The sequence below is a fragment of the Megalops cyprinoides genome, chromosome 18, assembly GCF_013368585.1.
Source record: "Megalops cyprinoides isolate fMegCyp1 chromosome 18, fMegCyp1.pri, whole genome shotgun sequence".
Lineage (NCBI taxonomy): Eukaryota > Metazoa > Chordata > Actinopteri > Elopiformes > Megalopidae > Megalops > Megalops cyprinoides.
Genome location: NC_050600.1, coordinates 5871565 through 5896071, shown reverse-complemented (window position 1 = coordinate 5896071; position 24507 = coordinate 5871565). Strand labels below are relative to the sequence as shown.

The following is a 24507-nucleotide window of genomic DNA, read 5'->3' as shown; positions in this document are numbered from 1 at the left end:
GCGATTGAAGTGTGACAATGACTCACAGGGCCCCCCTCCCTGGTTTGTTCCTGGAACTGCCAGGAGTCTCAGCCAGACTTCCGCCGAGCCGAGCTGCTCTCGCAGATGGTGGGGCTTTGGTGCCTTAAGCTGAGCATCTGATAAATAGAGGTTTTAATTTAATGACATGACACCCTCTATCACAATATTGATGCTCTGAATTGTCCAGTGAGCGGAGTGAGCCCGCTCCGGTGGCCGCCTCTGAGTGCAGGCAGTCACATGGTGAGCGCTAATGGAAAAGGCAAGTACGAGTCGTGTGGAGTGCTTGTGTGTCCACTGGGCCTCAGATCTCAGGGCTAACTGGTCCCGTTTAACTTGCCCTGTGATGTGTGTTTGCATCAGAGATGGAAATGATTTGGCACATGGTGCTCTTCCTCAGTTCTCATATAGGCTTCTATGAACGTTTTTTTTTTTGTTTGTTTGTTTGTTTGTTTTTTGCATTCATACAATTTTACCACATTTTCATCATCACAGCTGAGGTTTCTGCAGGCCACAGGCTTGCATTTATAGCCCCATAGGAAACACAAGGGGGTGATGTCACCAATGTGTCACTGGCTTAATCAGTAATGGTGTCATATGAGTCACATTTGGCCCACGTAGAACATGCATCATCGTCTCCAGCTAGCTCTCAAATTCCATGACTATGCACAATGTAGAATGAAAGTTATTACTTGTGGCCAGTGTTAGCATTCAGTGTGGTTTTCAATTACTGAGTCAGAGAATGTAATCAGAAAACTAAAACAGAAATGCATTTTTCGAAACTGAGAACAGTGTCCTTTTTGAGAGAGTCATTGAGGGAATGTTATAGACAGCCCTCTTAAAGTTGTAGCTGGTAAATTTTCAAAACTTTTTGTTTGTCCTTCTCAAGGGGCAGACATGCCTGGTTGTCAAATTGAGCAGATGAATGCTGTGCCATTGTCAAGATAAGGAAGTGTCCTTCCCTGTTGCTTTCTGAGGTCGTCTGCGGAGCTCAAACATAAACCTGTTTGGACTGAACAGACCCCATTTCTCACTTTCCCTCATCTGTCTTTTTTCCCCTCTCCCTCTCCCTCTCCTTTCTCCTTCTCTCGCTGTCTTTGAGTTTTGCTCATTCTTTTTTCTCACAGAAAACTGGCAATATGACAAGCTGGTTGGAGTGCGTCACGGCTGCTACGTGATGTGTGAAATTGCAAGTGATCTAGTGCTCATTAAGTACAGCACACACTCTGTAATCTGCTCTTAGAAAGACGTTAAATGCAGTCTCCAGTGAAGGTACATCAACTTTAGAAGATTTTTAAATCAGCCCCATTAATCATATAAGTATATAAATATTTCTAACAGATACTCTTCTCCTGAGGCAGATTTAAGTCATGAACATTAGTACCTTTCAAAAAAGTAATATCTGAATGTAATTTAAATACGCAAACATTGGAATATATATTATGTAGAAGTAAAATACTTCATTATATACCTCATATGTGATGTATATGTTACATGTAATAGCTATAAGAAACGCAATAATCAATTCACTTGAAATACATAATGTAGTTTGCTAGGTTTGGATTTAGTATTTTAATATATACAATTTTTTCAAAGGGTGAGCACTGTTGGTAGTAAAAAAGAATAAATGCTTAAACCAGTGTTCGGGGTGAACGTTTGCAGGGTTTGGATTTTTGCATGTAGAGCGCATGTCCTGTGGTCCTCAGTGGTCTGACATGCATGCGTATTTGAGCCAGCCTGTTCCGGATTCTTCATATGAGTAAAAGGATTAGCATCCGTAAGCATCCCCCTACGGCCCGCGGTGTCAGATTAGCACAGTGAATGATGGCGGAAAATAGCTTCCCTGTGCGAAATGACAGATCCCTGTCTCTCTGTCCGCCCTATCTGGGTTCCGCAGCAGTGTCACATCTCCTCCTGAGGGATTATGGGAATGGGAAGGAATGGATGGGACCAAGGAAAAATAGCAAACCCACCAGCACTTTCTGTCTGTGAAATCCATCCCAGCAGCCTAGCTCCCCTCCCTCACCTGTCCTCTTACAGTATGCCACCTCTGACCTCAAGGATCCATGATATTTAGAAGTGTTGTCCATTAGTCTTGTGCCTTAAAGACTACTCACATGCAGTCCAGGTGTTGATAAGGTAATCACCTAAAACTAAAGGGTTTTTTTCTCAGTGCATTTGTCATTCTTTAGGAAGAATGACAGCCTTTTTGAAGAGCATGCTTGTTTGCATGGATCTTTAAGCGAGATGGGCTAGATATTTTGGAAAAAGGTATTCAGTCTTTGTGTTAGATGCGTTGAAGTGCTTTGAAGGACCTCAGCATATCCCCTGCACTGTTATTCTATGTCTACGTTCACCCTCTGGTGTGAGCCAATACCCGGAGTCCCAGGAGCTAACTTGGACCGCTGGCCGACATGTCTCAACAGAAATCCCAAAATAGCAGTCCCAGAGAGGCATTTGCCTGTCTGCGGCACACTTGTCAGACCAACACGCACACTGAAATCACAGTTTGTCCATGAGAGACTTTTCCAGCTCTGGATGCTTTTTGCATTTTTTGTGTTTAAATGTGTGCCTGTCAAATTATAGAGAGAGACAGGGCAATGCTCTTGACATCTAGTAATATATCAGTGCATATCTCAATGCACATCCCCTGGGAGACACGTGTGTTGACATACATTTTAGATCTCTTCTGATTGGATTGTATTGACAGGGAGGTTGTGTCTAGGCAGCAGTGATTGACAAGAGGTCAGCGTGAGAGTGGGAAGAGAGAGCATCCTAGTATGTCATTGCTGTGGATGGTTTTGGGCTGCTTCTGAAGAAGCCACAGAGGAGTCAAACGGGCATTTACAAACTGAGCTCATCCTATGAATACAGTAGGTGTCTCCCTTGTGACTGACAAACAATTGAAAATGAAAACAAGACAGCTTCATTGGACCAGTAAGGCATGCATCTGCTGCTGCATGGTAAATGGACTGCATTTATATAGCGCTTTTCTACTCATTTGAGTAGTCAAAGCGCTTTACAGGTTTATGCCTCACATCTACCTACCAGTGACAGAGGCTGCCATACAAGGTACCAATGGGCCACTGGGAGCAGTTTGGGGTTCAGTGTCTTGCTCAAGGACACTTTGACATTCTGCCAGGAGGAGCCAGATTTGAACCAGGGACCTTCCAATTCTCAGTCGACTGCTGTACCTCCTGAGCTGCTGTCACCCCATGGCCAGGTTTGGTCTCTGCTACATTTACCCCAGTTCTGCAATTACCACGAATAAAACGCTTCTACTAATAAATGGTAACTGCTACTAAGAATACTTCTACTGTACTGCAAGCTACCACTACTTCTGCACTGTCAGCACCACCAACATCATGACAAATGTACAAATAACTACTAATATGAAAGAAATAAGAGACATGTGGACTCTGATCAGCTCATTTCTTAGTTACCTTTATTTTCATATTGTATTACACACTTTATGTGTTCTTACATAAAGAAGTACCATTTAATTAGATTTGGGGATACAAGAGATTATATGCGTATTCTGTATACGTGTGTGTGTATATTTGTGTGTGTCTGTATGTGTGTACATTGCATGTATGTAGAGCAAAAAATGGTAAAAGTGCATAACTGTGTATTAGGAATCATATAATTCTTGTTATCTATTTACATTATTTTGTGGTTAATGATTTACACACTGGTATCATACATGCTTATCCAATTTAACAGCTGAAATGCATGTTTAGCTCACCGTTCATGTTGACATAGACATACATGATGTTGCAAACAGCACTTCTGTGCATGGGCTCTCTGACAGAATGGCCAGCATCGCTGCACCTTTGACATGACGCACAGAAGCCATTTTGTGAAAGCAGGCTGGCCGAGATGTTGCTACCGTGAGGGAAAGCCTGGAGCGGCAGCATCACGCCCACGCCCCGTCACACTGATGGTGTAGTGTGGAGCCAAGGAAGCAAAGCAGACAGCAGACAGCAAAGACGTGTGGGCATAATGCCATCCGCTTAAACGGGAACCGTTTGGGTGACAGCGCCATAGCTTCATGGCAAACCATCCCATTATACAATGGCAGGAACGCTACAACACTCTGGCACCTTGAATTTCAAGTCAGAATGATGGCGGTTGATCAATTTTAGAATCACTGCCAGTGAAAACATCATGGTGTGAGCACCCATGGGAGGGAGTGTTTTCTGAAGCGGCTTGGCAAGAGCCCACCTGCCATACTTTGGTGCCTACGTGACAAGGAAATGGCCTTTATATGACGGAAACTGACAGGGAAAACAGCATCAGGTCACAATTTAACGTGACATATCCTGTTAACACTTTTTATAACACCTTTTACGTTTGTTAGTCACCCTCCTTTATGACAGTAAAACATGACTGATCATGAAAAAATGTAAAAGTAGAGAATGTGTTTTTGTACTGTGGTGGTGATGAATTGTGGTGATGATTGTACCTCATATTCAAGTGGCATGTTGCATCAAGGTGCATACACATAAATTTTCTTTTATGCTTAGAGTAATTGCTACTCTAAAGGTTATACACAAGAGAGAAAGAATAGATCTTGTTTATAATAACTTTTGAACAAAGCATTTTTACCTTCCATTAAAAAAAAAAAAGAATTAAAAATAGAAACAAAATCCAGACATTGACCAGTGAGGATCACACTTGATTGGTAAATTCAAGCATTTAGTCCCCATCTGTTCAATGTTTAAAATTGTATTTATATTTCACTATTTACAAAATCAAATAAATAAATTCTCATGAATAAATACATAAATTATACAAACATAGATGGTCTAACTCTTCTGCGCTGTCTGTGGGTAACCAGCCCAGTGTCATTATAAGCATTTTCTTCAAACATTTACACTTATCAAAATTTCTATGTTAAATAATAATTTACAATTTATTTGAATAAAGCTACCGGGCCCTACAATAAAGTATACATTTCTGGTCATTCAGTGGTGTTGTGAGCATTGTCCCGGGAAAGCCAGAAATCCCTTCTTAAGAGGATCCAACATGTTAATGTACTTGCTGCTAAATGTAAAAAAAAAAGAAGAAGAATCCTGTCCAAAATAAGCAGTGGACTATTCCCCAGTGAAAATACAGACATTATGGTCAGTGATGGTGCTTAAGCATGTGCATTTACCACAGCTTAAGGGTGGCAGTAGTGAGAACTCAAACCAGGAAAATCACATGGCAAATTATGTGCATTGAATTGAAAAATAACTAGTCTTACTCCAATAAGACTACTATAAGTAGACATTAAATTGCAAATTCACATTTATAATTTTTTGTTTAAATACCATTTTTAATTATCTCTGTAGATAATTTGTCCTGTACTATATGTCTTCTGTAAAGCTAACATTATATGTTTTGTGTAGATATATACATATGTGCACACATGCAGACAAAAGCACCCTTCATTTGAAACAACTTCACAAGCTTGATACATATTGTTGATCCTATATATTTGTTGACATATCCTAGGAATTTTTGAGGACTATTGCATCTAGCAGACATGGAACATATTCTGACTGACAAAGGGAGTTAAGAGTAGGAATGCAAACATATTTGTCTATAACTTTCATGTTACAGACATTATTATTGGCACCCCTCCCCTGAAATAAAGTTTAACATACAGTATTCACTTTTAATTTTATTAATAAATTAATATAAACATTATATTTTGAAAGACAAATCAAATGATTTTGTAGGAGTGTACTAATTCTTACCTAATCTAAATAAATTGCTGAATAACATTCTTTCAATTGACAAGAGGAAATTCTTTCATCTATCACTGTATACTAACACTGAAATATTGGTTATAATTGTACACATGCTTGTTTTTTCTGGAGTGAATGACATTATGTGGAAGGTCAGTTATATTTTATGTGGTTATAAGTCTTATTTAACATTTTTTAATAGAGTTTACTTTCCCCAATAAAAATTAAAATGTTGCAGGCTCTACATGATATGAGCACTTGCACCTGATGAAATCTGTAACAATGTAGGGGAAAATAGTTTCAAAACTCAAGGTGAATAAATATCACAATTACTACATCTATAACAACAGCAACTACTACTATGACTACTAATCAGAATAATAATAATAATAATAATAATAATCATAAAATTAAAATAATAAGGAGAATCACCTAAAAGAATGTTGAGTGCTTCATATGAAAGCTGATTTTTTGTAAGGAGACCGCCAGCTTTGACAGCAGGCTTGACAGAGAACTAGATGAATTCAATGATGGACGATTCCCTTTCAGCCTAAAATTCAACACCAAACTCAAATCATCCCAGACTTATTCATCCATGTTTTTTTTTTTTTTTTTTTAACTTGGTCACTGACTACATGAGCAAAAAATTAACTGCACTTCCAGTTCCATTTCGCATTTAGTTCTTTGCTAGAGTGTATGCTGACCGTTTCAAGGTTACTACTGCAAAGTGTGCAGTTCATGCCTTGTGAAAAACACATCTTCACAGTCCTGTGAAATAAATAACTCACCAGCATTTCCACAATATTATCTATAGAGTGCCGAGCAGCAGCAACAGTTTCAAGTGACAAAAGCCAGGTGCATTTTAAATAGTGCACTCAGAGGCAACAATGACGTGTGTCAGTCTCTGTTAATCATTCTCCATTTCAAACACTCACAGCCTTCTCTATGTAAAACCTGCATTCGTTAGACCCCAACGCCTTTGTCCGCTCAGAAGCAGCTCAGCCACTGAAACTGCAGCTTTGAGAATAGTCTCTTTTGCATCCATTAGAGAGTCACATTCCTCAATTAACCGGAGCAAGAATAACACCAAAAAAAGAATAGTTCCTGAAACTTTCAGTCCTGTGAAATATATGACATGCATAGCATGGTTTCCCCATCAGAGGGACTGCATCCTCTCCACCACCCCACCCCCATCTTGCCTTTTCTAATGGAGTCGCCCAAGGTCAGTAGTGAAGTCATGTCTCTACATGCTTTCTGTCTGATGAACAAGTCCGTCCTCTGCCCCCCACCGACCCCTCCCCCACCCAACCCCCCTTCTCGCCTTGCCGGACAGGAGAGGCGGGTGGGCCAGGGTCCGGGCGGTCTCAGATGGACACCGGGCACATGATGATCTTGTCCTCCAGCATCACGCTGACCACCAGGAACACAAAGTAGAGCAGGAACATGATGAAGCCCAGCAGCTTGCTCATGCGCCACTTGCAGGCAGCGATGGAGATGATGACGAAGAGGAGCATGATGAAGAGCAGCACGATGGCACAGAAGAGACCGTTGCTGCTCACCGTCACTGGCTTCAAGCCGTTGATGAAGGAGTACACCAGCCACGGAAATGGCAAGCTGGGGTTGAAGGAGAAACACGTTGGACATTACTTTCCATTGATGCTGTGTGACTCTGTGCCATTACACTTTGCCCAGCTAACATTATTTTACATTTATGTAAAACCTGTATGTAGGGCAGCAGTGTAGCATAGCGGTAAGGAGCAGGGCTCCTAACCGAAAGGTTACTGGTTCAATTCCCTGCTGGGGCACTGTTACTGTACCCTTGGGCAAGGTTACTTAACCCACAATTGCCTCAGTAAATATCCAGCTATATAAATGGATACCATGTAAAAATTGTAACCTATGTATATCACTTTGGAAAAAACTGCCTGTTAAATGCCAAGGTAATGTAATGCATAAATATAATGTAACATATAAATTTCCTTCGCTTTATTGGGAAAAGTAAGGAATGGCACATGCGGGCCACTCAAAAGAGGGTAGATGAGAAGTAGATGGAAAATTAGTTTAGTAAAACATCCGGAAATGTTCCCACCCTACGCTTGCCCCTCCGGTGAGCAGGGAAGTACACATGAGGCCTTCATACTGGCAGGGTGATGAACTCAATGCCAAAGTTAAGTCTCCCCAGGGCAGGTGACACAGGGGCTAACCTGTCATCTGAAAATCCCTTTGCTGCGTGCTATTTCTGCTGAGCAGCAGAGCACTGAGTGAGAATGGGGAGCTCTGCGGATGCATACTGCTGGCTTCATAAACGTGCTTCAGAACGTGTACAGTTCCTAGTATTGGATATTTGCGACAGCATCACCCATTATCTTGCAGTCCGATCAGTAATGATCAGATGATGTGGTGTAATAGCGTAAATAATCCATTTTACCCCACTGTGATGTCAAAGATGTTGGAGCCCACAGAACTGGACACAGCCATGTCTCCCAGCCCCTTCCTGGCCACAATAACACTGGTGATCAAGTCGGGGATGGAGGTACCAGCTGCTAATATGGTCAATCCCATAATCTCCTCTGTAATCCCTATGGTCTCTCCAACCTGTAACGGCACGGCAAAAACAAAACAAAACCAAAAAAGAATCAAAAACTCACTTTCTTAGTTTTATTTTTTCTCTTCCCTGTTGTTCAAATTTACCAGGATGAATCCATCTATTTGTGTAAAGGGGCCATTTAGCCCAAGGATTATTGCCTTGTGGTCTATCTTTAAATGACACACAGTCATAATCACCAGGTCAAACAATAAGCCTTAACCTAAAGGGATTTCACAGCAATCACAAGCTCATTGCTAAAAGTGTAAATTGGAAAGAAAATTAGTTCACACAGAACACAAGACAGAAAGACTTCACACCACATCCCAGATTTCCCAACATGCCGTTTTATTCCTTTCAGTTACTCTACTTTTCACAGAGCAACTATGGGTCCACACCTGCCATATTTGGAGATAGTGAAGATGCTGAAATTCTGAAAGAAAAAATGACAAATCCACACAAGCTGCGACTGACACCCATCACTCCTAAGAGTCTAGCAAATCAACGAGGAACCATCTGGTAAAGCCATCATATTAAAGGAAGAAACGGGTCTTCTGTGACAACTGATTCAAATATTTATTTTTTCCATGTGCTGTGTTGTCTCTGTCTTGTGTTAGGATGTGAAATGAAGTGAAACTGTGATGCCAGCTTTAGCTCTGATGCCAGAGATAACATGGAGATACAAGCAGTTGAATGTTAGGATTCACAAAGCTTCTGCATCATGTGGCACTTATGAGGTTTCACAGAAAAGACTCATTACATTCTGTATCTTTATCTCCGCCTAATGTAATCTAATTTAGCAGTGAGCCGTCAAGATGAGCCATGAGATTTCACTTCATGCAGCCAGATTGTTGCTGCAATGACACTTCCTCAAGCGCAATGCAGATTGGGTATGATCAAAATAATCAATCAATCAAAGAATCAAAATAAAACAATAATTATAATAACGCTCTGAGCAGAAAAATAGGACAAGCACTTGTTCAAATTTTGCTATTGTGTATTAACCCTTAGAGGTCGTTTTAGAGGAACTTTTAGATGTGTACTACTAATTATTCTTAAACTTACCATTTATAACTAAAATGGAGTATATTGATAATATCAGTAATTCATACAGATTGCACTCATAATACTGATTATATTCATATAGATGACTAATGCTGCAGAGATCTTCTAGAAAGGTTTTCAGACACAGCAGGAGCCATCTATGCCATCTATCTGTTCTTAGATTTCAGCAGTGAGTCCTCACTGACCCATGTCACTTTCTAAAAGTAAAGCTCTGTGCAGCCTCTTTAAAGAGACCTGAGCGCATTACAATGTATTTTAGAACCTCTGCTAATCCCTGCTTCTCAGAACTATTACCACGGCAACTTCAAAGGCGTGCTATGCTATGCTATCATGCTATGCTCTTCCCTAGTCCAATGATTTTTGGTTTGTCTCTGACCACAACAAAATTCCCTTCCTGATTGGTCACGTGAAGGTGGCTTCAGGTAGGTTTGTTTGAAGATCTGAATTAGCATGTATCAATTATCTGAATTTTTGTGACACATTATCACGAAATTGAACCATATGTGAGTCCTGAGATGTTTAAAAAGATTATCAAGTCATCAGATGTCACACAAAAATTAAAACATACAATTATGATCATGATGTGTGGACACCAATTGTGATTGTGGTCACATATGCCCCCCCTAACTCTCCCCCACCCCCAAATTATCAGAGGAATTACCTGATGAGCCCACCAGACCATCAGATAGGAGAAGCCTGCAATCCAACAGATGGCACCAAAGAAGGTGATGGGAAAGAACTTCTTTGCAGTCTGAAAGACAGAGCAGGACATAAAGAGTCAGCCAGGCGGTTAATAAAGACATTCACGTACAGACCACAGCTTGATGAGTTAAAAGATCACACAAATACATTTAAAAATGTGTTTGTATTTTTAAGTAACACTTGGAATTTATAAATCATTGAAGGAGAAAGCTGACTGAATCACACCCGTTTTGCAGTGCAGTTCTCTTGTGCTCCAATAAAGCCATTTAATCTGCAGCCTGGGTAGCTAAGCAGGTCCTCTTGGAGAACAGACGAGAACAGACACTACATGTAGATGAGATGTGCCTCCTCTTTTTTATGCTGCCATGCATCTCTCTCTGCCTCTCTCTCCCAGAACAGAATCCCAATCCAAACACCTCGTGCAAAGCACCACAGAAACATTACTGCTACTAATTTAAAGACAATTCAACATTTTACAGCTTTTTCCAGAACAGATGTGAAACATAGGCAAACATTTCAAATCACCTGCAGCAGACAGGCTACTGTGTAGAGAGGATAGGTATGAGCACCTCTCCTATCGGGGAGACTTATGACCTTGTCAGCGGCAGAGAGAGGGAGGACTCACCGGTTTCCTGACGTCGGGCAGGGTCAGCCACAGCGGGAAGACGATGGGCAGGATGAAGAGGTATGTGCAGCGCTTGCGGTTTGACTCAGGCCAGGCCAGGCTGAGAGGCTGATCTTCATCTTCCTCATCATCACCCTGCAGTGAGAGAGAGAGAGTGGGTTGGGGGGGGGGGGGTAGAATAAGTGAGAAGGAAAAGGAGATTGAGAGTCTTACAGGGAGCATCAGCAGGGGGTGCATGCCTTACGACAAGATGTGCATGACCAACATGGACAGGGACATATCAGCTTTTCTGCAACACTGGGCACCCTCTGCCCTCAGATCACATACCAATATATTACCAAGGCAACACTAATAATATCAGCAGCTGACTGCAGCCCGGAAAATCTCAATGTCACACAGACAACATAATCTGCCCTACTGTGAGGAGTGACTGGGAGCAGTTCTGCCCTCCCCGAACACTTATGACAACCCGCACCACAGAAGCACAGCCAGAAGGGCTCAGGATCATTTCCTGTCTCCCGTTCCTTCAGATCAAGCTTCCCTTTCCTGTGCAGGGCCATTTCCCGTAGCTTCCCCCGATACGGCTGAAAAGGAGGCAGGAGGCGTGTTCGGGAAGGCTGATGAGGATCCAGAGAGAGTGATGAAGAGTCAGGCGCCTTCCGCCAGTGGTGAGAACAACCCCCCCCAACCACCCCACTCCCGTCTGTGACCTTGGCAGAGTGGCACTTGACCGGCCCTTCTCACATGATTGCCTCTTGCCTGGTAGGACCTGTCACTCTCGCACTACCCTCATTCTGATTCGCGGGGTCAGCCGGGCGGGCAGGCGGCGGCCCCGACCTCCAGGTGTAATTGGGGTTCTCATTTGAATGTCAGCCTGCCTTACTGAAGTGGGACGAAAAGGTTACCTCCCTGCAGGGAGACAGCTGGAACGGAACTGTGCCTATGACTGATTTGGCCTTTAGCACCCAAGGATACAGGGGGGAGGCAGGGGTGTCTAAAAGGTAAAATATGATCCCAACTGTTAGGAGCGATCAAATAAAAATGATTGCCACGTACCTTTGACAATTTTATGAGGTCATAAGCATAGATTTAGCAGACAAGAAGACTGTCCTTCATAAGCAGGATGTAACAGAATATTGGAGAGGACCAAACAGTGCATTTTAAGGAAGATCCATTCACTGTACATACACCCCATAACAACAGATAAGGTTTGTCTGTTCATTTGTCATAGAATATTACATACAGAATGTATTACACAGAGAATATTACATGATATCTGAACAAATTACCCCTAGACGTGTCATTATTTAATATAAAGTGGAAATCCTAATGATGTTACACACTTTATGTTTTTCATAGCTGATCACACAGTATGTAATCACTATTGACACTGTGACGAATTCCTGTCGACAGATAATGAAATGAAACGCGTAAAATTGTAACGAGCAACGTATATAATAAAGCTTTTCAAACATGTCTACATTTAATACTCTGACACAAAAACATGCTCCAAACAGTTTGCCTTTCTGTTTTTGTTTGTTGAGGGGAAATTTTTCAGTTAAAACCACAGAGGAAAGAACAGGAGAGCCCCGTTCTGTCCCACTGCCTCCAATCAGAGCGGCCGTGTAAATGTGGGACCCGAGGGAGACCTGGGGGCCTGTCTTCAGACACCACGCGTGGCGTAATGACCATCCTCCCGGTGGAGACCGGAACCTTCCGGAACATTCTCTTTCATTTTCCCCACCCAGGTGGAGCAGAGCTACGTTATGTTTTTCACGCCTCTGAGGCTGGTGCTCTCCGCAAGAATCCAGGATTCATTTGCTCCAATCACCCAGCACGCTCGTCTCTCTCAATGGGAGGAAATAAACCGAACAGGCACGGTAAGCATTTTTATTTCGCTCCTTAACGACTGAGCCGAGCCCCCAGCGGGATCGCAGTGTGGTGTCGGAAAAGGGCCGAGATAAAACGTCGGCACGCTCTGAATCTCGCTATGTGTTTTCACCTGTATGCACTTCTGTTGCAGCTGCTTCCTCCTCCCAAAGCAGACAGGAGACTGCTGGAAGACTGTAGAAAAGCAACAGGTGGCCCCCGTGAGGAGTAAAACTCCTACTTTTCCTCTCTCCTCCTCCTCCTTCTTTTCCTCTCCTTGCAGAGAAACACGGCTGGCTGCTGGGAACAGAGGGGACCCTCGTCTGTCTGTCTCCATCCATGGTTTGGGGTTTTGGGGGGGGGGGGGGGGGCGTCTGGAGGTGTGACAACCTGGAGTGACTGAGCCGTTGCCTCATCTCAGAGTCCTGCCTCCAGACCGAAGTCCCAGCAAGCACTGTATAACACTGTATAAGCCGGGTCACTACGTCTCCATACAAATACACGTACTTCATTCCTGACTTCTGACCTGGAAGTGCTTAAGCAGACTGTGCAACCACATAGAAATGCAATTCCTAGGCTGGGTCTGTCATTCAAGAGTGCCGGTAAGAGAGACCACATCAGAGAGGATCAAATCCAAACTGTGTTCGAAATCAGATCAACTGTTTCTCAACAAAGACTGCTGTGATTTCAGAATGTTGGGGGAGACGTGGCACGCATAGTTTACTCAGAGCACCACACTGAGTAGGATAATTTAATCTAAACCAAACCAGACTTCATGGATACACAGTAGACCATTATGATTCGGGGATGGTGGCTGTTCTGGCGAACGAAAGCGGTCGCGTGACTTTCCGCTGGCTCGACTGAGGCTGTCCCAGCTCCTCATTACTGTAAGAGCTCGCGTGGAACTGTCAGTCCAAGTGGAACGCAAATAGTCTCAGCTGAATGCAGGAGGAGAGGCAGGTGAGACACAAACAGCAGCAATAATAACAGCCCCCCCCCCAACACACCAACGCAGCAGGAACCAGCCAGAGCCATACACAAAGGAAAGCTTTCGCTTTCATCATTTATTCACTGGCCGGAGAGACCAGTGTCTTTTCGTGTCTGTCTCAGCTTCCTCTCCTTGCTGCCATGCTTGGCTTCCTGCTTCCCTTGACCGGCTCAGATGATCAATAGCCACCGCAGCACCGGGGTCCGGACCGCCCGATGACCGCCCAATGACATTTCACGAGCATGAAACGCGAGGGATTGATTTCTGTGGCACACCCATCTCCTCTGAAACGGCACAGTCATTTCACCTCTGAAGCAGCCCGCTTTGAAAACCTGCACGTCCAGGTCATTTCCCCATCTGAGATCAGTCTAGTCCCGGAGAAGCACCGCACAAAAAAAGCTTTTCTGTCACCTTTCTTTTTTTCAGTTTCTAGTCGGACATTTTGGAACAAACAACATACTGTTCTATCAATGTGGGCACAGTGATCGCAGACTCCTTGGCACAAACGATGGGGGAAAGTTCCTCTTAATGAGACAGCTATGAATAGAAGCTTTGTATAACACTGGCTGCATCGGCCCTGGCGGGTTACCTGGATGTTTTTGCATTCTGATGGGGGATGTCAGCCACATAGCAGAGCATCCAAAAATACCCCACGCTCCGCAGACACGTCTCACAAAAACACTTAAGTTCTGCTTTGGCACACAATTCCCAATAAATACTCAGGATAATGGCCAATCAAGTAGAAACGGCTACACGTGAGTCATCAGACTTGGTAGCTATCCTTCATTTATCTTTTTCCTCTCTGTGCTAAGAAGAAAACAGAAATGAAAAGAATTTCTATCTACTCATGAATATTTCATATTAACTGTGCAGTGTGTGTTTGTTAAACTCACTTAAGAGCAAAAGAGAGGGAAGAATGTTTCTTTTTACTAGTGAATTCAATTAATCATTAATGTGTGTCATTGATTATAATGTTAATGAGAAACAGAAAAGAAACAGAATAGACAAAATGAGCGTTTTTAAATCTCAAGGTGCCCTTGGGCATATTTATATTTTTTACATTTGTTTGTTTTGTGGGCTCACCATGCTGAGATTGCAAAAGTCAGTTTGCAAAATGCTTGGGTAAAATACAACCCAAAACATCTAAAAAATTGTATCAATCCCAGGACACTTTGAAATGTCAGTGTCTGAAATATCTTTCCTATTTTTCTTATTTCAGGGCAGTTTACTGATAAATAAAAATTACAATGCCAGGCAACCAAAGGGGTGAGTATCTTCTAGTTTTAAACATGTTGAGGGCACACCTAACAATTCAATGAAAATACATTTCGATAACATCCAGAATCTTCCCAAGCTTCTCCTTGAAACTTGCAAAAGGACAAGACTGTAAAAGTTTCTGACTGAGCCAACAGTTCTTTGGGCTGTGATGAGCCTCTAAAATCATTAACAAATAACCTATTTGACCAAAACCAATAAGGTGCTGGGTATCCAATACATCTTTGGAAGCTACTCTATTACCAGTTTAACTCAAGAAATGAGTTTCCTTCACCGATCTGTTCTGGCCCCTTGCTGACATGTTCTAAATGACCTTGTGTGCTAAACTTAGAAACTAAAATAAGAGAACATTTTTGGTAGGGGCTGTTTCCTGTGATGTTCTCTCAGCCTCCCTGCTGGACCAAGTGTGATGTGTGCACTAAATAGTCACTGAGAAAAATCTATTTTTCCGCCGAACCTGGCACCAACTCTATTTCCGAGGCAATTTGAGAAACCCTCATTTTATTTATTTCTTCTTTTGTTGACAGAGATGCATTTGCTGGACATATTCAGCACAATCCCATTCTTTCAATTTGGCTCCTGTGACTTGCCGTGACAACAGAGGGTAATGTTCCTTCAGAGACGACTCAATGATCTCTACAGAAGTGACTGATCCGCTTTATGAAACAAATGCACCAAACCATACATCTCACTCAGAGATGTTACTTTCTGAGTTATAGGTACTACTGAAGACACTGGATACTTTCTTTTAAGGGCCATGATGTCAACAAATTACACAAATCTACATGTGTCTTCCACAATGTGATCTAATTAACAATACAACCACCAAGGAACTAGCACCCCTGTACTATCAAAATTTGTCTACAGGTATGTTACCTTGTTTGTCTTGCCAGTGGACTTAAACTGGTCCAAACTGCTGCTTTCAGCTGTCGGTTCATGAGCAATTAGCACTGCAGCGTGAGTAAAGGCTGTACTGAGATCAGTGTTCTATGATTTGTCTGCTCATTGAAAACATACCAACACCTGACCCCATTCCGAACTCAAATCCCACGCTCCATCTTGGCAGAAGCCTCTCCCACATCACCTCTCAGCCTTCCACGGCGGCCCCATATGCCCAGCAGTCCCGTCACGACCCCTCAAGGTCACCCCCCCCCCCGGCTTGGGTGAACTCTGAATGCAAACAAGATAGGGACTGTCACTGCTAACACAGCCAGCAGGGTGAATTTCAGAGGGCGTTCCCACAGGTCAGCAGGCAGCTGGCACCTGCTACTACAGGGTATGGCCAGTTCCCTGGCAACCTAACACCCAGTATGGGGAGATCATTAGCGATCACTCCAACCTGCGTCTTTATTTCCTATGTCCTAGAGCAAATGAACCTTTCCCTCCCTTACCTCTGAGAGATTAGGAGACTGTAAACAAGGTGCACAGGGTTTAAATTAGTTTTCATTTACAGGCATGAACTCGGAGCCTAGCACTTGACCTGCTCCCAAACGTTAGTTAACAGTCAGCCACCGAGCTCCTAGTCTGCGAAAATAAAACGTAACCGCACCTCATTTTTTTGCTAACCCTCCTCCGTCAGCGTGATCTCCATGGTACAGCTTTGCTCGCCACAATAGGCGTGTAGTTGTCACTTGAGAGGAAGAACACAAAATGGGTGGCTTACCGCATCCCCTGCATCCTGGCCAACACTGCCATTCATAGGTGGCGTCACCTCCACCTCAACGTTGGAGCTGTTTGGGAGATTCTTATCTGTGAGGGGGGGAGGGGGAGAACGGAACAGGCGAAATGCTCAGTTATGATCTCTGTGCAGAGGCAAAGGTGCAGGCTGAACAGTTAGGGCCGAATCAGCAGAGTCTGTGATCTTGATACAGTCTGGGGGAAGAGGCCTTGAGCTGGTTTTAAATCAGAGAATTTGATATTTGATATCCAATTTCTGTGTGTGTGTGGGTGTGTGTGTGTGTGAAAGTCTGAGTGTGTGAAGTATAGCTGGGTCAGCAGAGAGAGGCACTGAGGCATCATATGTTCTCTGGCATATTATATATATATATATATATATATATATATATATATATATATATATATACACACACACACACATATACGCACACTTGTCTTTTCCCCAACCTTTCTGTCTTCTCTCCTCCCTCTTTCTCTCCTATTTCTCTCCCTCTCTGCCTCTCTGTAGTGCTTGGCAGTGGGTGGTTAACAGGTGAGATGGACAGTGAGTATGCAGACAGATGGTGAGAGATCAGCAGGTTCCTCTGCTGGCCGACTGGAGGGCACAGACCCACTGAGAGACAGAGCCGCAGATGAGCCGAGCTCCAGGGCGCCTCTCTCTGAGCCGAGCTCTTAAAGACACAGAGCACAGGGTCTCCGAAGCACGGCTCTGAACTGAGTAAAACGTCTGCAGAAACGACGCCTGTTATTTCTCCATCTTCTCCATTGGCCGGATACATCCTTACTGTGGTTTCCTTGAGTAGAAAATCTGTCCTGTAATCCTTCTGCAAAGGCTATTCAGACCCTCGTTATTAAGATCATGCAACCTTTTACCATGTTACCTGTCACATGTAAAGTACTTTATTTTTCGACCTTTTATTTTTTTGAGTTATTTACCGTTATGCCAAACATAAAGCAATTTGTTGTCAATCCGTATAACATGTTGCCTGTCCATTCAGGTGGGAACTTCAGTGAGGACCAAACAATCAGATTACAACTTCCATTAGCAGCAACACAGAGCATCAACTTTATTCTTACGGGAAAGGCAATGAGAAAACATCAAAGCGGGTGGACATCAATACTGGTCATACATTTGGATTCTTTTAAGATGATAATATGGTAAAGTAGGGCTGTTAGCATAATTTTTCCTTGTTATAAATGTCCATCTCCCTCTTTGATTACTCTGAACAGGAATATTGCATCCATGAAAGCATCTACCAGCCTCATGTTTCTCTCAGCACTGTGTGTCAGACCTCTTTGAAGTGAAAACACATACAAATGAACTGGACTCTGCATCAATTCACTTGGAAAAAAAAATATGACAGAGAGATAATACTGAATAATGATGTAACCTGAATACAAAGGAAGCTTCATCGCAGTGGAAACCATTGAAATTGTTCAAAATTTACAACTGGATTTTAGACAAAGAACATCTTTTTATATTTAGAATATTTCAGCTAACAAACCAGAATAATAATATATATATTGCTATATTGTCCACAGTGAATCACACAAATTTATACAGCTGACTATTTAGTCACGATTAAACTCAAGTATTATCATAAAGGGTGCAATGCCCCACTTTGTTTTGAACCTGCAGCCCTCTTATTATAAGCTCCGCTGCCTGACCTACTGTAAAACTTGATCCAGTGTATTATTAGTTATTACTGGTAATTCTAGTGTGTGTGTGTGTGTGTGTATGTGTGTGTGTGTGTGTGCATGCCTTGATGCAAAAGTGAATACAGTTTGTATATTTTAAAAAAAGGAATTAACAAAAAAGAAAGGTATTGGCTTGTTTTAGTAGTTCACTAAAGCTGACTCACCAGACTGGCTTGCAACTCCATTGGCTTTCTCACTGTCCTCCACTTGGCATTTCTTTTTGGCAATCTTGTGCAGAATGGATGCCTTTTCACGGAATTTACCTACAACAGAATCATCAGGACAGGAGTGAAGGAGAGCACCAGGTACCAAACCCCCAGGAGAGATGAGATATGGAGGAAGCTTTTCTCCCACATTATCATATATTTCATTTCAAAAGGCATGTTCAATTTTTCAAACAGAAACAAAAGTAGCACTAGATATTCCATATTTCACTTGGAAATATGCACTGCAAATACCTGAGAAAGAAAACAGTAAATAGCATTGATCTCAACTCAATTTAAAGGCATGATACCTACAAAAATGCTTCAGCTGAAGATTATAATAACCTGATTTAAACTGAGAGGAGTGCATGATCCATTACAGTGTGTCTGGAACAAGCAATAAATATAAGCAATGTTTTTGAAGTCCTTGGGCTCTCACAGCTCTAATGGAAAAGATAAAGCTCTATCTACGTTTCACTGCCAGTAAAAAAAAAATGAGGACATGCAAAGCCTTACTCTCTGAGATTCTCCTGCAGGACAAGTAAGTAATGAAAAATTTAAGTATAAGAAACATACAGATGAACTTCAGAATGTCTTCAGTGCATAAGAGAAAAACTGCCATCACATTTTCAGTCAAATATTGAAAGTGAAAGTGAAAGAGAAAGACTGGAACAGACTACGGGCCACTGAAAGAAAGACGTAATCGCTGGCAGAAATTAATCAGAGGCTTTAGATCAAACTCTGCATAACAGTGCAGCAAGTTCAAGGGGCAGGGACCTAGTGCAGCAAAGAGAGCACTTCTAAAGGGGGCCAAGGCAGAGAAAGGGATGCTTTTAAGTGGGGGTATACGAGGGAAAATGGTGCTTTCAGGGGGAAGTAGGGCAGGAAAAGAGATACTTTAAGGGAGCTTAGAACTGGGAAAAGTGTGTTTGTCAGAGAACATGAACAAGGAAAATCAAGCTTTTCAGAGACTAAAGCAGGGAAAGGGTGCCTCCAGAGGGACTACAGCAGGGACATGGGATAAAGGGGTACTTTTAAGGAGCCCAGAGCAGCTGAAAAGTGTTTTAAGGGCACTCAAGCAGGGACAGAGTGCTTTGACGTAGGATGTGTTCCATCTCTAAAAAGCCATCTTTCCCTACTCATAGATGCAGGGGAGACTTCTCCCTCCCCACGTGTTTCAGTTTGTTGTGGAGGTGATAAATCTAACACTCTGTATACTATTAACTGTGACACAGCATTTTTTTGCATTTGACTTTTTTTTTCTCTCTAGAAATGGACATGCAGATAAATAAAAACCACAAAAGAAACCATAAAAAAGTAACTTTCTATATACAGAAAGAAAAATTTACAAGATGTCAATAGTATAATGACTTCACTCACAAAAGGTGTTTTACAAAGTGTCTTGACCTCATAAACAACGTACCGTTATCTTTTTGCCACCTGAAGTGGTAGTGTATTCACTCTTCAGAATAACCAGGACAGAAAAAGCAAGAGGATCTAAGTTTGAAACTCCCATGCACTACCCACAGATTCAATAATGAGAGACTTCATTCAGACAACATGTTCAGAAAATTCTTCAACATTATTCACATGAATACGTGAATAAGCCATCAGCGGCGGTCAATGAATTTAGGCACAATTTCAGTCTTGTGTTTGGGAATCTATTACCTTGCATAAACAAGCTCACAGAAGGCAAGGTTAAGAAGCACATAAAATGACCTATAACTAAGGGTAAGTGTTTATTTGTAGTAGCCATTTAGCTAGTGCGTGCTTAGCTTGTTCAAACAACTGTTGTCCAAATATTGTCTCAGATCTAATAATATAATTATCAGGTAGGCTGCAGTTCATTTTTCAAAAGGACAGCCCAAGGTGCCCTTTAGGGATGAGCGCTGAATGATAAAAATATCCGTCAGTCACTTCAAAGGTACAGAAGGGTCTGGTCATCAATGGAAGAGAATGCATAATGAGTCACGTATCTAAACTAATAAACATAACAGTGGCCGCACGGACTGCAGACACTGGATTGGTGGAGAAGAGAGATTTGGAAGTTCTGTGGGAGTTCCAACGGGAGTGCCAGCGGGTATAAATAGTCCTGTTCTCAGTCTCGGCTCAGGGACAGCAGTAAGCAAAGCCTGGCCCGTGGCGGACTGGGTAACGGCAATGGTGCTGTCACATCCTGGCGAGCTTCGGGGACTTCTAGTGAGGACATCTCATTAACTACCTTCCCCTCTGCCACCTAGGGGAATATACCTGGCACACAAACAAATGTACCTGGCACTGCCAATGACTGCTGAGGTGTGTTTTGTGTGTGTGTGTATGTACATTATACATATATATATATATATATATATATATATATATATATATATATATATATGTATATGTAGACCACATGTAATGTTTTAATGCTATTATATATATATATATATATATATATATATATATATATATATATATATATATATATATATATATATATTTATATAATACTGATGGCTGTACTCCTATCTAGTTTCTCTGTAAAAATGCAAAAAAATCAGACATTGCTTCAAGGCAAGAGTGCACTCCACATAGTAGCAAACGACAACCAGCGACCATCCCTGAAAATCATTAAGCACACAGACTGCAGCCCAGACCAGACGCTGCTTCTCCTCACTCATATCCACGATCATATCAATAACCCTGATCTGTGCTCCACTTTCAGACACGCTGATATAGATCAGGGCTCCCATGGCTTCTGTTAGGTTCACCTTGACGGTAGCCCAAAGGTCACTGCAGAGAGCAAACATTGGATATAGGGAGCCAGACCACTTTGCGTGTCTATTTCAGGGAAGGCCCGACTAAGCCTGTTGAAGTTTTTTTTTTTTTTAATTGCGCACCCCTCCCTACGCGCAGACAGACACTCTATCTTTCGTGCAGAGCACTGACCCCCTTTCGCAGAGAAAATCAAAGGCCATTAGGCAGAAGAGGAACGTTTCCATCACGGTGCTGTGTGCTGCCGTCTGGGCAGTGTGCTATGTGCTGATCCCCGCAGGCAGGTTTTGGGAAATGTCAGATTAGACAGAACCACCCCTGTAATAAACCATGGCTGCTTTCACCATGTGTGTTTGGAAAAGTATGAAAGCCAAGCAGAAGAATCCCCTGTTGTATCCACAGGCACCTACTATACTTTCCCATCCACTGTAACAGATCTCTGGACAGTGTAGTTCAGGGATTGGTCAAAACCTCTGCTTAAATTGATATCAGAATATCCAATTCAGAATGAGGACCTGAATGAATGCACACACAGGAAATAGCTGCTTGATATTGCAGAATCACAGCGGCCTGTTTTCTTGACATATTATTCTTAGGTTATTATTTTTTGAATTGGCATAGTATTAAATAGGTACCAAAGGTCCAATTCTACTGCAAGTTACATACTAGATTAAAATTAATTTCAATATAATACACATTACATAACAACTGCCAGCACATAGCAATAGCACCTTCCAAACACTAAAGTGCAGGCATATAAGTCTCTGTGCATTCTCTCTTGCATGTATGAGAAATGCATCCCAAACTGAATTATTGACCGGCACTCTGACGTGGCAATATGGCCGCTTATCTCACTGTAATCAGTTTTACACTAGTCCTCTCCTGGTTTACCATCTGCTATTGACGACCGAACTGCATGTTATATAAGCCCCTGCGAGGATGAGTCACTTGATTTCACTTGAAACTCTTGACGCAAATCTCCCTCTCCCTCCCCCCCCCCCCACACCGCTCTCAGCCACCGGTGGGGAGAAGAGCACACCGTGGAAAGGAGCGGCGAGGCGTAGCGTCTCCGTGCATCTCCTCCTCGGGAGTGACACGGGGGGGGGGGGGGACAAACTGATAAATAAAAGATTCGGCCACCTTCAAAAAAAAAAAAAAAAATCCTGTTTTCTGGATTTATTGGATTTCCACTCGATGGGTCTTTGGTGAGCCCGTTTTACGTGTGAAAGCAATTTCATCCTCTGTCAAAACAGGCCTGTGGAATATACACCACTCTGAGCCCCGGGAGAACTTTATCACGGTTAAATGTTACCGTATCTGACTGCAGAACACCAAAAGCACCATGTCAGCTGGCCAGAAACCTGCCTGACCAATAAAACAGTACACAGTTATGTAAGCTGTGGCAGAGATGCCTTGTAAATTTTTTATTATCTAAGAGGACATACAGTACTCTCATATTTATACCAAACCCATATCCCTCACTTTGACTGAATCTAATTCACAAAGCCATACTGTGAGCCTGAAATATAGACGCTCAGGGTCCCCACTGATGTCACTGAGTTGTATCGTATGACTTTTCAATGATGTAATATGTAATATTAGATTTTCAGGATTATTTTTATTGCCATCCAAAAAATTCTACGAAATACAGCTCCTTTGAAGATTGCATTGCAGGTGTTAAACACTTTCTGAGCACATGTTTTCTTTTGTCCTTGTGAATACAAACATGAAGGTGATCTTGGCATTGAATAAGAGTCACTAAAAATAAAAGGGAAGTGGACTTCATGTACAAACCAGCACACTCCCTAATTTATTAGCAACATGTGACATTTCTAGACATTACTAACTTTTCTTTTAGATTAAAATTTTTTATATATATTTTTATATATCTTTTATATTCTTTTTTATATTTTTTTAATAAATTTTTCTTGCATATTTAGTGGAATCTCCAGGATTTAGGACACTTCCTGATGTTGCCTGGTAATCTGTTTTATAGTTGGTCCTCAGTACTAGGACAATGCGAGAAAACTGAATTCCAATAAATTACAATAACAAACTTACAAATCCCACAATTCCTGTATTTATATATACCAGTGGACTTATGTGATACTGTATATTTCACATTTGAGGGCCCTATATATTTCTGTAGAGCAGTCATTCAGCCATACCTCAAAAATAAAAACATATAAGACCAATTTTTCACAATACACACAAACATACAATATAAATGCAAAACAAACAGAAAAAGCGTTATCGAGTAAAAAAGTACAAAAACAAATGGCAGACTAGAACTAAAAAAAATGAATTTGATTGCAACTGAAAAATCAACTGATAAGTAGCAAAGGCAACAATGACAATGGCCACGATTTGCACTCATGTTAGTGAAATCTTGCAAAGAGAGTTTAACAAACCAAAGACCAGAAATGATATAAAACAGGAATAAAACCATGAGCAAATACCAGCAAAATGGTGGAGATGTAGGACCATGAAAGTGTGAATCTGTAGAAGGAGTAATAGCAGAAAATGCTTACCTTCCTCCGTCATTGTGTGATAATATTTTAGCTTTCCATATGTTCCAAGTTCTACAACATCACAGCAAAAGACAAGTGTAAGGTAACAAGACACAAAAAAAGGAAAAAGGTGAACATGACAGACCAGGACATATTGATATCATAACACCAAATACCAGGAAAAAAAGGTTGTTTCTCTCAATGCAAGTCATCACCAACAGAAGCGCAAAAAGTGCAAAAAACAGTGCAGTGAGAATAAGCAGGTCAAGACAGCAACACCTCCACAGCCACCTCATCTCTACTATCACACTTGGAACCAAGAGGGAGTCCCTGAATGAAACACTGCCATGCAGGTACCGTGTGCACCAAACTTCATGTAGACTTCACACTTCATAAGCATGGTGAAAAGCAATCAGGTAGATTCCAGTACTTGACAAATACCTGCCTTTCATCCCTGACAGAACATCACTGAGTAAACGGAATCTCTAATGTTAGCGGGAGCTGATGAATTGTGCAGAGAGTGGAATTTCCTGCATCACCCTGAACGATGCCAACGCTGGGATTAATTCATTAAAAAAATTAAAAACAGCCAGTGCCAGTTTGTCTGGCCAAGCAGGGTTGACAGCGATTCAAAACGGACTTAAAGTGGAATCTGGACGATTGGTCTACAGAGCAGATTTTCCCTCCTGTCTCAGCTTCTCAGGTGTATGACTAAGCTGCGTCGTCACAGCGGCTGAGTCAGGCAACAGTGTTGTCGTCTGAAATGCAAATTCAAGTGACAAAACGACAGGACAGAAATATCTT

At 42.1% G+C, this 24507-nt stretch overlaps 1 protein-coding gene across 3 annotated transcripts in view; it reads right to left on the bottom strand.

Moving 5' to 3' along the window:
* Positions 1 to 5883: 5883 nt before the first annotated feature.
* The window catches only part of LOC118792949 (sodium/potassium/calcium exchanger 2-like), a 53979-nt gene continuing 35355 nt past the window's right edge, over positions 5884 to 24507 (bottom strand). For 2 of the 3 annotated variants that reach the window (XM_036550828.1, XM_036550829.1), the window contains 6 exons: positions 18401 to 18499; positions 16525 to 16610; positions 10730 to 10864; positions 10064 to 10153; positions 8182 to 8348; positions 5884 to 7367 (listed from right to left, as the gene is read on the bottom strand). In XM_036550828.1, coding sequence (XP_036406721.1) covers positions 7118 to 7367; positions 8182 to 8348; positions 10064 to 10153; positions 10730 to 10864; positions 16525 to 16610; positions 18401 to 18499 — 827 coding nt within the window. In that variant the 3' untranslated portion in view covers positions 5884 to 7117. Of the gene's footprint in view, positions 7368 to 8181; positions 8349 to 10063; positions 10154 to 10729; positions 10865 to 16524; positions 16611 to 18400; positions 18500 to 23724; positions 23776 to 24507 lie in introns of all 3 variants that reach the window. The other variant, XM_036550827.1, reaches the window with a different exon arrangement.